The following is a 14,131-nucleotide window of genomic DNA, read 5'->3' as shown; positions in this document are numbered from 1 at the left end:
ATTTAGCGATTAATCTTTTCATCAATATTTACATTATTGGAGTGAAATATTCAAATTAATATGCTACAACAAACGTAACGGTCAAAGACGAACAAGTCAAGAAATACAAGAAACAAAAAATAAAATTAGGGTCATGTAAGTTAATACTTTATTTGATTTGTTTGTAACTATGAGGACCCTGTCGTAAATTACCCTCAAAAGCTCTCATTTGGGCCATCCATTTAATCAAGTAAGCCCAGTAGCTTGGTAAATTAGAGCGTGGGCCGTATCTCAAATGTCATTAATGATCCAACAGCTTGGAAATAAAATAAATAAATAAATTATTTTTAAAAAATAAAATAAAATATAAAGTCACTTCTCATGAATGTTTTGATTTACAGGGAAGAAAAATTTTACAGAGTAAGAATAAGAGCAGGGAAGAAGAGTAGGGAGTGCGATGGACTTCTCTCCTTTAACAGACGCTTTAGCGTCCAAATCGTATGAAAAAATCGCTGATATTTGCGACGACCTAATGCTCAAGGTTAATTTTTTTTTTCCTTTTTAATAATTAATCTTATTTTCAAAAATTAATTTCTTCATCTCATTATTATTATTATTAAAATTTCTCTTTAACAGGTTGCTGCAGAGGGTATTGCGTTTCAAGACGAATGGCCTTACGTGATTCATCTCCTCGGTTACTATTATGTCAATGATATGTAAGTATAAGTGTTTAACCCTTTTTTTAAAAAAAAAATTAATTGTTTTTTTTTTAATATTTATGTGTTGCATCAATATTGATTTCTGAGAATACTGGCGGAGAACTAAAAAAATAATTATAATATTTTAAAACAAATTTCCCCACTTGCAATTTAGAGTTTTAAGAGTGAACTCTGATTCACATATGGATTTTTGGAATATAGGTAGTATATAATTGAGAGTTTTGCTTCAGAGTTAGTCATGGTTTCGCAGTATGTAGCTTTAGACCCTAGTGGGACGGATCTTAGAATTTTATGTGCTTGCAGTAACAGTGCACGCTTCCTTTGGAAATCAATACCTTCGACAATTAAGGATAGCAGGGCAGAAGTGGTTGCAGCTTGGAAAATTGGTCAGCATCTATGGACACGGGATTATGCTGGTGTTTATGACGCCATTCGTGGGTTTGATTGGAGTCAAGAAGCACAAGCTCTTGTTGCTGCTTTCTCAGGCAAGTGCTCTTGTCACAAAACATTGGATACATAACTCTGGTTGTCCACGTTGTTTATTTGATATCGGTTGAACAACTTACCTCTTTGTTCCTTTTTTTTTTTTTTTAATACATTTGAATTATACATGTTTACATGATGAAGTGTCAGATTTGAGAAATTATTGCTATGCAGTTTGTGTAGTCCAGCTAATGATGTATTGTTAAGTGGTAAGAAGACTAAGAAAGTGCGATTACTTAGAATTTTTCCTTTCTTTTTTAAGGAATCAATATTACATCAAGTTTTTTTTGAAGTCTTTGATGAAGTTTGGGTAGCATAAATCCTTATGCAACTGTTTGATTTAGAAAAAGTATGTTATCACGTTCATTGTGGTGGTATCTAGGAGAAAGACCTAAGATCATGTTAGTTGAATTCTTGATTGTCACATGGCTTGGGATTCATTTAAATAGGATAGGAGAAGATTTATTCATGCTCTTCTTATTTTAGAAGGTTTGTGATGTCCTTATCCTTATCCATATGTATATGTCAGCAGATATGTGTATCCCTTACTTTAAAACCTTTTGCTATTTTTGTACTATCTTTATCCTAGGGAAAATGTTGATGTGTTTGTTTAGTTTATTAATGCATGGTGCTTATCAGAAAAGATATACTAATTTGTTGTGTTATAAAATAATTTTATGTTTCTTTTCTGATATAACAAAAATAGCAATAATCCAAAGAGTAGATTAGGGGCATAGTGATTGGTAATAAAATGGAAGTGTGTGAGCTTGTTGGATAAATGGATAATTTGTAGTTTCATAATTTTAAGTGCAAACCTATGTGGATAAAAATAATTATCCTAACTCATGGAAAATCGTAGTTCAATGACTTTAGGTGCATGTACAAAAAGTTCTTGCAGTTGAGACTTAAGCTCTTAGGCGCAAGGAAGCTGCTATCGTGGTATGATTCAAATTGCTAATATTTAGCCAATCAAAGCAGACTGAAAATATTTAGTCATCTACATCATATTTCGTACATACTGCTTGGTCTGGATTGCTATACTAAGCTGTTGATTCATTTGTAAGGTGCTTTCCCGATTTTGCAACTAAATTCAACTTTTTCATGTGGAAAATCTGGATTGTGACAGAACAGTCACGTCTTGATCAACTCAGAGCTTCAGAATTGAAGTAAAAATCTTACAATTCTATGTGTTATATCTTATTGTTAAAGCAGCCGAAGCATTGAGTTCATTTTGTGCGCGTGTGACTATAATCTCAATAACATGTAAACTCTGTAATGTGACCATCTGAAACTGTGAAAGCATGTAGACCTGATATACTTTTTCATGTGATTCTGAAAGTGATTAGTAGTTGTTTGATGAAATACTGGCATATGGGTTAAGAAATGCTGACATATGGGTTAAGTCTGATAATTTAAATTTTCACCTTTAAAAGTCCATGTGTATTGAGTTAAAAGCCAATCATTTGATTTTATTTAGAATAAAAGTTTCTGGGTCCATTGCTAGTTGTTTCTCTTTCTTCAAAAGATGCTTGATGCATTTGTGGATCTCACAACTTACAGTACCAAAGTCAATTTCTTGTTTTAATTGTATATGTATATATTTTGGAAACAATGTTGTTTAACAATATTCAACAGACCCTTCTAGTATTTGGTGAATTTACTGGACTACATACACTGCACTGGGCACATTGTAACACTTAATGAATTTATTTCTGCCACTCAAACATTGTCTGGACACAGATGGTATGAAGGCAGGAAAGTAGCTCTTTCATGTAGAATTGTAGCAGTTATTCTTGTGCTTTTTATTCCCCTAATTATATTACTTGATTTTCCTGAATGTCTGGAAATATGAAAGCTGTCTGTCTATTTCCTTGTCACATGCTTTGGTTAAGATGTTTAGCACCATCTAACATTTATTATCCTTGTCTATTTGCAGAGCTCTACACCAAGAGGATGTTTCAGCTGCTTATGTCTGCTTATTCGACAATAAGCACCCAAGACACAGCTCTCTTTCTGGGAATGAATGAGGATGATGCCGCATATTGTAAGATTCTTTCATTAATGGCATTAGCTTTGGTGTTATTGTTAAGCTTATTCTGTAATAGGCTAATAGCATCAATAGCAGTGCTTTTATCCCTAAATCTCTTTGCGATATCTGTGACCTACTGATACTTGTTTTAGAAATTTTTTTCCTTTCTTTGCTGCTGAAACAGAAAATGCCAATTTCTAAATATATCGTTAAAAAGGTTTTGCTGTAACGTGAATTCTATATGTATCAGAGTTAGCCAAAACTCAGACTGATAATAAGACATCAGGATATATATAAAATCAGAATCAGAGTTAGCCAAAACTCGGACTGATAATAAGACGTCAGGGGTAAGTATTATTCTAGCGCTCCTTGAGAACACTAGTCAGCCAAGCATAATAGGTTGTCACGTTTGTGTTAAATGTGATCTGCAGGAGTTTAATGCTATGGCTTGGCAACTAGACAAAATTATGTATGATGTCATCTGGTCTGCCTAGTTCAATATTCTGATCTAATATGCACTAGTGTGGCCCCCTTCATCTGGATCTGTTCATTCTGGCATTTTGTTTTCGTTTTTGTTTTCTAGTCAGTCCAATGCTTGCCACAACCAGCAAGTTGGCTAAATAGGATGGCTGATAAATAAACATGTTTTGCTGTGATGAATGACTTCATATTCTGCCTGTCTATTGTTTGACTGTTTGCCAATGTGGTTTCACTTACAAGCAGACGTACAACAGCAAGGTTGGACTTTGGATCCTGCTTCTCGAATGTTGACCGTGAAGAAGCAGCCTCATGTGACAGAGCAGAAACTAGATCCCAGCAAAATGCAGTGCTTGACAGAATATGTGTTCCACCTTGAACATTGATTTAACCTCTTGAACGGCCAAAACTGTCAATTCTCTTGTGAAATCAACTTTTGATCCTGGACAGAAATGCTTTCAAAGCATTTAGAACTCGGATCTTTCGGCAGATATTGAAATAGCAATTGTATGATTTTATTCTTTGTCGAATCTGTCTTCCTATTTCTTACTCTATTACCTTTGTTATGAAATTTAAACTTTTACTCTGGTAACAGAAATGAAATAGCTCCAGCATTAGTGGAAACTCTAGGATGCGTAGCGAGCTATGTGCAATCGTTCTCGAGTTTAGTAATTCTGTGTTACAAACTTCTGTATTTGCCAAATTTAGATCATAAGTGTCGTCACAGAGTCGCAGAGAGCTTGCTATAAGAAATGGACACTGAAAGTGATACTCGCTGCTTGGTAGTACCCCGAGTGCTGACCTACACTTTCAACAGCCCATGACAATATTGTAGGTTTGAGTTGACTCCCTTTACCGAGCTCTAAGAATATTTTTTCCAAACCTAGGAACTGATTTAAGTTTGTCCAAATAGACCTTTAATTACAAAAATCAGTTATTAAAGAAAGAAAAAAAGGAAAAAGTAAGGAAGTGTTGCTCGTTTTAATAAAAGCACCAGCTCAACATTTGTAATTATAAATTAACAGACCTTAAAATTATAATATACCTATAGATTATAACAATTAAAGAATATACTACATTATAATCTATATGATTCGGATTATGAACAAATTAATGTTAATAAATAAACACAGTCGAGGCTCCAATCATTCAAGCTACACTCACGTACATTTGTTGTTCTTCTTGTAATTTGGCACCATCAAAGGCTTTGTCAAACTATAAATAGAATCAACTGAACGAAACCTCCTTTTCCTCGTCTTCATCAGGTTCAGGCACGACCCATATTCTTCATCGTCATCTTCATCGATCATCGTCGACAGTACTGCTTCGCTTGGCTTGTAATCATCGTCAGCTTCTGCCTCTCCGTCTCTCGTAATGCTTCGTTCTCGTAGTTTATTATTGATCAACTTTTTGTTCACAGTATTTTCGTGGTGATGAATTCTATTCAAGTCGTCTCTGCAAAGTAGCATAAGCTGCCGAGCAGCTTCTATTTCCAGATCCGATAGCGATAAGCTCATCGTCGGATTTGGTCTTTTTTTTTTATTTGCAGATGAAAATTTAGCCATAAATATGAACGTGATTGCGAATACAGAGAGAGAGGAGAGTTCAGTTGATGGAGCTTTTATAGAGAGACTCGTCGTTGGAGACAATTACTAATGCATGATAAAGACGCGTACGCAGGTCGGTTTAGCACAAGAATAAAATCGAAATAACTTTTGATCCCTATGCTTTTATAATTTCTCATCTGATGGTATGGTTTGTTTGTTTACATCAGATGAGTCCCTAATGACTGGCTGTTAAATAACCAAATTAGCCTCATAATATTTATTTTTGACAAGATTATTTATTAGCATTCAAGAATAATTCAGGCATTTACAAAGTAGATGCTACTCAAGTGTTCTATGGTCGCCAAGTCCTCCCTCAACATTGAGAGTGTAAAATATTGGTTTGTATTAGTTCTAATATTTTATGAATTGTAAATATTTGTAGATTGAATCCATATATAATCAAGACACTTTTCATATGATTCTTGACAAGAACATATGTTAACATTAAAGGTTAATTCAAGCATTTAAGAAATGATTTATTTTATACAAATGGAAAACTTGTGTCTTTCACTGAGAAAATGTAAGAGATTAAGGATGCCAATGTTATTAGCCATAAAGTGAGAGTCCTTTCGGCAGTTTCATAAACTCTTTTGTCGTTTTGTTTTATAGAAAAAAATATATCGCAATTATTTTTAGAAGAAAATATTTTTGTCAAATTATAATTAATTAATGTCACTTATTCAAGTTGTTTCCTAGTTAGGTTTAAACTGCTCCAATTTTACTCTTACCATCTTAGGGTTTATATTGTTTTTTTCTTTTTCCTTTTCTTTTAAACACACTTGAGGGTCAGGTTAAGATCCTGTTTAATATTGAGCTATTGTAATTTTTAAGATACAGTTATAAAAAAAACTATAATTATAAAAAAAAAAAATAGTATATAGTGACTAAATATAATTTTTAAATAGTAATTTTAACATAATTAGTAAAGATATAATAGATTTTTATCACATAGGTATAAAGTCAAATTAACTTAGTTTCTAAGTTATAACAACTAGTGTTTACAAAATATTTTAGTACCGTACCTTTTAAGGTAAAGTTACTTATTCTCAATCCCTAATAGGGCTTAAAACTCTCAAAACTTTCTAATTTTCTCTAATCTCAAATTTCTCTAGGGTATAGCACTATGATAACATTTTCCTGAATTTCGAATGTAACAAAAGTAAGATAACCTTTATTTTTAAAAGTATCTTTTAAACAAAGATACTAAACATTCCCTAAATATCTAACTCTCATATAATATTCACTAAATTACATAACCTTTATAAATTATTGTCAGTAAAAGATATTGATGCCGAAATTCGGTCAAGCTGATGATGGCGACCAGATTATCTTGTCAACGCTTTAAGTTGTTTTGATGGGACACTTGTCACTCGCTGCTATATTTGAATTTGAATTGTATTGATACTTCATTTGATCTACAACAACAAAAAATTGTCAGGGGCGCCAGATTTTTTCCAGCAAAAATCTTCCGACGCTCAAGTTAGCAATCAAATTTTCTTTGCAAGGAAAATAATAATGCGACTCTTGTGATTTTAAGTATTTTGTATTTTTTACCTGAATTCTTTTTTAGCTGGAAAAAGAAAAAAGTCCCTTTTTTCTAAATCTCCTCCAATTCTTATAGACAACTGTGCATGTCGCGCGTTATTACTCGTTCTTTAATGCGCGGTCGTTTTCAAATTGAATGTGCCACTTGAATCTAAGAGTTAATATACCCGTTTGTGTAGTTATTGAGATACCGTTATAACAACTGATTGTGCTTTAAACATTATATCAGATCGTGCATATACGTTATGAGTGAGCTTCCAAATAAAACTTAACAATTTGAGATATAATTCAAAACCATGCGACCTGATTTGGGTCTCCTCACAGAGCATTGGTCGTACTTGCACATGCGACCAGATAACTTTCTCTTCGAACTCAATTAACTATCTTTTCATGCTCCAAACAAAAGTATAATTATATTTATCATTATTCAGTCAAAAAAAAAAAGTTAAACAACCCATTTAATGGCAAAAGCTAATGGATGAGGGCGGTGGAGAAGTACTTTTCCAAATATATAGGGACGTATTTGTTATTTTCATGATGGAATTAGTTCGGGAATGTAAATGCCTTTCATACAAACTATGATACCTTTTCCTGGCTAACTAAAAGCATTCGTAATTTTAGTCATGTTGCTAATGTGAATCATTTTATCCAAAAAATTAAAAAAAAAAATAGAGGATTCCTTATCATATTGTTATGAGTGTAGTGTTCAACAATAATGATGATATGGTAAATGCCGGGACATGGACTTGATTTTGTGATGCCTTCTTAAATGGTGTATGTTCAAGCTATGAATTAATAATTAGTTAGATAACACCATGTATTATTATTATTCACGATAAGATGGTATAAATGTCATCCATTAAATCACCGCAATATAGTTTAAAATCGCATATATATATATATATATATATATATAAATAGAAAGGAAAAATGGAAAATAGTAGCTCATGCAATGTGAATTATATTGGTGGTAATTAAAAATTTGATAATCCTTTATTGATCAAGGAGTACTCTTTTGACATTTTTTGAAAAATATAAGGGACGACACAAGTTCAAGTTGGGAATTTACAAAACCCTTGCTCATCCGATCGAAAAGCTTCTTTCAGCAACTTCTCTCTCTATATATGTATATATGTATATCGACAAAAGTAATTGATTCTAAAAATTAAATGAAGCTACGATACCATATATTATTAAGCTCGACGGCCAGCCTACTCGCATTTCTTCTTCTTAGCACTTGAGCCAGCCACCGGCAGTGGGTTGGTTAAACTATAAATAGAATCAATGGAACGAAACCTCCTCTTTTTCCTCGACTTCATCGAACACTCATGATCATCATCGACCATCGTTGACATTAATCCCTCATCGACAACTGTACAAGAGGATAAATCATCATCTGCGTCGCTCTTGTGTCGTCGTTCTTGTAATTTACAATTACTCGTCTTCTTCTGCAAATCCAAATCCAAATCCATGCAAAGTTGTATCAGCTGCCGAGCAGCTTCTATTTCCAGCTCTGAGAAGGTCATCATGTTCAGATTTCTTCTTCTTTCTTCAGTACTTGTAGATGAAAATAATTTAGCCATGGCTTAGGCTTGGCTTGTTAAAATTCAGAAATTAGAAGGTGGGGTGGGCTTTTTATAGACAGCTTCCAATCAAAGTAAATTGCATGAACAAGACGCGTAAGAGGCGGTTTGTGAATCTGGCTTCTCTTAGGAAATAATAATAATAATCATACTGTCGTTTTGCGTTTTCGTGGATAAATTTAATTATTTAATTATTATTGTATTATAAAAATGGGTCTTCATTTCTTTTTCTTAGAGGGCAAGTCACGTTTTCCTTTTGTAGCAAAGATTGACGAGTCGGGTGACGGGCATTTTCATCTTTGATTTTCGTTGACAAAAATGCCCTTATTTATTGGTCAGAATTCCTTATGAAAGGAGGAAACAGGTCCCTTTTTTCACCAGAAATTTGTCAAAATGAAGTAATGAACAAAGATAAACCAACCAAATTTTTTATATTTATCTTTAAATAAAACTTTTAATTTAAATAACAATATAAGACAATAATAACCTAAATATTTAATAAATAAATGGCAATATATTATTTTACTTTCTTTACGTAAAATTATTTTTATTATTTTATTTTAAATATGCAAAAAATAATCTTATTTTATTTTATTATTTATTATTTAGAAACTAAAAATAAATTTATAAATTTTATGTGATAATTTACTTTTTTCCTAAAACACTAAATTCAAAAATAAATTTAAATTAAAGGATTACATTTGACATTAATAGATAAAGTTATATTATATTATAAAACAATATAATATTAGATTTACTATGTTATAATTTAATACTTAATTTCAAAACTTAATAATAAAACTCTAAAAAATTAATAAATTTAAATGATATTAATTTAATTTGAAAACTAATATAAATTGATGTTATTTTAAATAATATGGTCCATATTACATGGATTATAGTATTACAATTTAATACAATACATTATAATAAAATACAATTAGAATAGTATAATATAATATAAATGTATCAAAAAAATAAGATAATTATCCACCGACCACATTTTTTTTAGCATTTTAAAAAATACACATTTTTTTTTGCAGCGGTTCACCTGAAGTTAATATTTTTTTTATTGGTTCACTCCCATTATAACACCGTTAGCTGACATCATAAGGGTAAAATCATCATTTCGCAAAGATATTGTTTGAAGACAAAAGTGAACAGGTGCAAAACAATATAATTTCAAGTGGAGTTCGGTAAAAAAAAAAAATGTATTTTTCAAAAAATGCAAAAAAAAATATGTAGTTAGTAGGGTGGATAATTGCCCTTTTACATTTGGGGGTAAAAAAATTATTTATATAATATTTTGTTAGTTTTCTTAATAGTTTGAAAACAGAAGTGGATAAATGTAAAATAATATAATTTTGAGTGGAGTTTAATAAAAAAAAATTAAGAATGATGCATTTTGAAAAAGTGTGAAAAAATAGGTGGTTAGTAAATAATTGTCCAAAAAATATAATATAATGTAATACAATATAATACACAAAATTATATTAATTTAATATTATTCAAAATTTAATATGATATAATGTGATGCGACAAACGCAACCTAAACGCAACCATATTTACTGAAGATAGGATGAAGAGCGTCCACTCACATTCGTTGGATACGGTTTAATAATTTTAAATTTACTTGGGCCGGTTATACATGTATTGGGCTTTCTTGTCTCCGTTAAGTCTAGAGAGCGCGACCCATATGTCTCCTAGGGCTTTGGTGTGGCCCAATGATTCTTAACTGAGTTATCACTAGTTAACTGTAACTTTTTTAAAATTATAATTAACTCACATAATTAATTTAATTTTCCTGGTCATTGCATGATTAATGTACAACAGAAGGCTAGATCCTCATCCTTTGCTGCCATATTTCTTGTAAGAAAATAATAAAATCATTAGTTACCATGTGAATATCATTCAACTTTCGTAAGGGCTTGACCACCTCTAATATTCAAGTATGACTAAACATGCCCAGTATAATTTTATAATACACTAGTTGTTAAGGATGTTGAGAAGAGAGACTCTAGTTTTGGTCAAACGCATACACAAGCTCTCAATTCCTTGACCAAGATCTTGAATGCACAATTCCGACTCATATTAACTGGTTTTGCGCTTGCAAGATGTTACCAGATTTGCTTGTCTGGTCAACGAGACCAATAACAAGGGAGCTCAACGTCGCGGACCGTCCAAAATTCCAGGCACTTTGATGATGATAATGAAGAAGATGTAGCCTTTAATCCGCACAAAAGCCCATCGATTGCTGAAAGAAAGGGGTGTGGTCTAGAAGGCAAACTGTTTGAGCAAGTATGGAGACCAGAGATAGCCATTTTAATTTATTAAAAAAAAAAAGAATGCTTATTTCACTATTGATGAATGATTAATTGAGTCCTCTAATTTGCCTTCTTCACATTTTACATCCGTTCAATATAATACCAAGTGGGGTGAGGAGACATGAGGAATCTTAGCCTTTTAATAAATCAACAATTTGTAACATGATTTTGATGTGGATCAAAGTGCATTATCAGCAATGTTTTTGCAATGTCTCCCTCCCACCAGCTTTCCAACTCACTATTGTAAATAGAATAATAATGATAATTAATGATCAATAAGCTACAAATTATGCAAATGCACGAGTGGCGTTGACATGCAAGAAAAGTCTTGCCACTTGTAGATAATCGTGTAAAACGTGTGTATAATTATTTTAATGGTCAACTTTTGGATTGATGAATCAATTTAAATTTCCAGATACATCGTTTGATTGCTTTGCAACTGCCAGGCAAGATCTGCAAATTATGTTCATCAATGCCTTTAAATATGATTGTTATCCAATAGAAGACAAGATTCCTATGCTTGGCTGTTACATGTTTTTCTATGGGATAGGAAAATGAAATGTGATCTGTTAGTGCTATTTGATACAGTGCCTTTGTAACAGGGAGACATGTAGCACATTTTTCGCCACTTGATCAAAGACTTAGAGTTCTATGTCTACCATGTGAAGATCATCAAAAATTGCTTATGCTGCTCTTCCTTAATCTGTAGACAACTGGAATCTTGACAACTCCATGTACATATATTAAACTGTTGGCATCTGAATCTGCCGATGAATTGGCGCAAGTCCACAGACAGCGAGAGCATTTTTCGTTACCTAAACGCTGTGAAGATTGAGTCTACAATGCATGTGAATCTTCTTAATTGGTATTATTCTATCATACACCAAGAGACAATTGGAATCTTGACAACTTAATTTTTGATGTCTATTTTTTGCATTGCATTCAAGTCTCTGTTATTGGTTTTATGTGTCTACTACTTGATCCATAGTTTTTATAATAAGATTAAATTTTTATTCTTAATTTAAAGATTTAATCCATTTACAATTTGAATCATTCACTCCTGAGATTAAAACATAGAGTAAATAAAAAATAAAATGAAAAAATGAAGATATTCCAGAATATATCACATAATACTTTGAGTTTGTATTCAAAATTATATGATTAATGTGCAAGTATAATTCTCATTTACAAGTATGAAATAGGTATAAACATTTTGTAATCTAATTGCTGAGGATGTTGAGAAGGGAGACTCGAGCTTTGATCAATCGCCTAGACAAGGATTCGAGTCCTTCTTCAAGATATTGAATGCTGGACTCCAATTCTTTAAGCTGGTTTTGCAAGCAAAAGATGTTATAAGATTTAATAGTCTTGTGATCAATGAGTGCAGCATCCACCTTCCCAAACTCATTAACGTCATTTTTGTCTTCTTGGCATGCTATTCTTTTGGGGAGGATTAGCTTTGAAACCAATGAGAAGCCGCTTAGCATTGATCCAGTCCTTCGGCCCGCGATAAGGGACAGTAAGGATTCAAATGCAGTGAAGGTGTCCTCTTCACCTCTTTCAACATGCTAACTTGTTTCTCATTGAGCGGAGATAAGCATTTATTTTCCATGCCTTTCAAATTCCCCGAGGCCTTATGGATGGTCTTTTTCACTGCCTTCCTAGAGGCTAAGTACTTCTTAATCTCACTTGTAAGCTCAGTTTCATCGCCCTTTCGTCTGCGCAAAGCGGATTGGAGTCCCTGTATGGATTGATTAGGTTGCAGCAATGCATTCTGTGCAATGCTGCAAATATCCAAGATCCTCAAAGATCCATTCACCAGCTCATCAACCAATTTCCTGTTACTGATTTGGGATAAAGCTTGTTGAGTGAGGGGCAATTGAAGTATTTTGTCAACACAATCATGTAAATCTTGAAGGCCATTTATGATGTGGCCTATATTTGAAGCAGCTTGAGAAGACCTTAATCTGCTCAAAGTCTCTTCAATTTCTGAAGTGAATGGGTGTGATTTAGTCGGCAAACTGTTTGATCGAACATGGAAAGAGGCTGCCATTTTTCCCTTGCTCTGAATGAGAAAGCTACAAGTTGACTAATATTGCCTTCATTTGGTTACCATAAGCACATTATATATATCAACAGATGAGGGGGACAAGGGGAATCTCATCCTCTTTTAAAATGTCAAATGGCGACATGATTTGGATCTTGATCTAAACATTAGATCAGCTATTTTTATGCATTGTCTCCTCCCACTAGGTTGTTAGCTTATTTTTAAAGCTTCAAAATCGCACTCAAGTATATGTCTTGATCACTTAAGTTAATAATGATCTGTAGAAGTTGTTGCCTCCGCAGCCATATAAAAAATTGTTCCCTGTAGAAAGAACAAGATTCTCGTAATTTATTAATTTAATGAAGAAATGAACATTAAAATAAAGGGCTATCCTCAATATGTTATCCTGTTATGCTATTTAAAATAAAAAGCATGAACACTGATATATATATATATATATATATAAATCGAGTATAATAGTTTATGTAAGAGATGCATGCACAGACGTTGCCTCCAAGATCATGACTACAAGAAAAAGAGTAATTTCGGTGGGCAAATATCATTTGCGAATACACAAAAGTCATTAGAAAAACTCATTTTCTAGCGAGACATGCCGTCGACAGTCATCGTACTAAGTTTATAAAAAATAACATGGAATCATCAAAGGAAAAAATTATTTCCGAGCCGTTGAAAATGAAATTAAACACCCTAAAAAATAAGATAGGATAAACCTAGTCATTTTTTTTTTCCAACCATAACTAGCTGTTCAGCCTCTGTTTAAAGCTTCAAAATCGCACCCAAGTGTATATCTTGATCACGTAAGTTAATAATGATCTGTAAAAAATTTACCCTCTGCAACAATACAAGTAAGGGCATTCCAGTTTAGATTTGGTTCCCTGTAGAAAGAACATGATTCTGCAACGCTCGTGCATTCTTGTAGTTTATTAATTTAATTAAGAAACGAAAATTAAAATAAAGGGCTATGCTCAATATTATCATATTATGCTAATTAAAATATAAAAAAAATCATGCATAATAATTTGTATTGCGAGTTGCACAGACATTGCCTACAAGAGAAAAACAGAGCCAGCTGGATCGACAAGACGCTTCACTTTCGTACAAAAACATTGAATAGCAGAGAAGATTCATAAATTGGAAAAAATTTGAAATGCATGGAGGATAAACATGTCCCATCTTCTTCCAGCCAGGACAAAGTGGGTTGTGCTTAAAATTTTACTTGAGGTGGAAGTAACCGGTCTTGAATATTCTCTAAAATTGATGCAGTTCTTCATCTCCAGGCGAAAGTCATCATCAAAACTGAAGTTTTAGTATATAAAC

General features: G+C 32.6%; 3 protein-coding genes across 3 annotated transcripts; 1 reads left to right on the top strand and 2 right to left on the bottom strand.

The window, feature by feature from the left end:
• Positions 1–366: 366 nt before the first annotated feature.
• On the top strand, positions 367–4,210 carry LOC18042576 (COP9 signalosome complex subunit 8). Its single transcript, XM_006432236.2, has 5 exons — positions 367–520; positions 616–695; positions 1,002–1,183; positions 3,118–3,225; positions 3,934–4,210. Exons 1-5 carry the CDS (start codon positions 437–439, stop codon positions 4,071–4,073), a joined length of 594 nt encoding a protein of 197 aa, XP_006432299.1. The 5' UTR covers positions 367–436; the 3' UTR covers positions 4,074–4,210.
• Positions 4,211–8,050: 3,840 nt separating this feature from the next.
• On the bottom strand, positions 8,051–8,422 carry LOC112098016. The gene has a single exon (XM_024183611.1). The coding sequence runs from the start codon at positions 8,420–8,422 to the stop codon at positions 8,051–8,053; it is 372 nt and encodes a 123-aa protein (XP_024039379.1).
• A 3,544-nt stretch (positions 8,423–11,966) lies between these two features.
• LOC112098015 lies at positions 11,967–12,799 on the bottom strand. The gene is made up of 2 exons (XM_024183610.1): positions 12,302–12,799; positions 11,967–12,203 (listed from the first exon to the last, which is right to left on the bottom strand). Exons 1-2 carry the CDS (start codon positions 12,797–12,799, stop codon positions 11,967–11,969), a joined length of 735 nt encoding a protein of 244 aa, XP_024039378.1.
• Between the last annotated feature and the right edge of the window lie 1,332 nt (positions 12,800–14,131).

Source organism: Citrus clementina, unplaced genomic scaffold (genome assembly GCF_000493195.1).
Source record: "Citrus clementina cultivar Clemenules unplaced genomic scaffold, Citrus_clementina_v1.0 scaffold_5, whole genome shotgun sequence".
Taxonomy (NCBI): Eukaryota; Viridiplantae; Streptophyta; class Magnoliopsida; order Sapindales; family Rutaceae; genus Citrus; species Citrus x clementina.
The sequence above is the reverse complement of the archived record's forward strand: the minus strand, read 5'-3'. Positions and strand labels throughout refer to the sequence as shown.

Excerpts from the sequence above, each read along its gene's own strand:
- LOC112098016 (XM_024183611.1), bottom strand. The coding sequence starts at position 8,422 with ATGGCTAAATTATTTTCATCTACAAGTACTGAAGAAAGAAGAAGAAAT.
- LOC18042576 (XM_006432236.2), top strand. The coding sequence starts at position 437 with ATGGACTTCTCTCCTTTAACAGACGCTTTAGCGTCCAAATCGTATGAA. Across the intron at positions 696-1,001 it reads TACTATTATGTCAATGATAT|TAACAGTGCACGCTTCCTTT; the intron begins GTAAGTATAAGT and ends ATGTGCTTGCAG. Across the intron at positions 3,226-3,933 it reads TGAGGATGATGCCGCATATT|ACGTACAACAGCAAGGTTGG; the intron begins GTAAGATTCTTT and ends ACTTACAAGCAG.
- LOC112098015 (XM_024183610.1), bottom strand. The coding sequence starts at position 12,799 with ATGGCAGCCTCTTTCCATGTTCGATCAAACAGTTTGCCGACTAAATCA. Across the intron at positions 12,204-12,301 it reads AAGTTAGCATGTTGAAAGAG|CTAATCCTCCCCAAAAGAAT; the intron begins GTGAAGAGGACA and ends TTGGTTTCAAAG.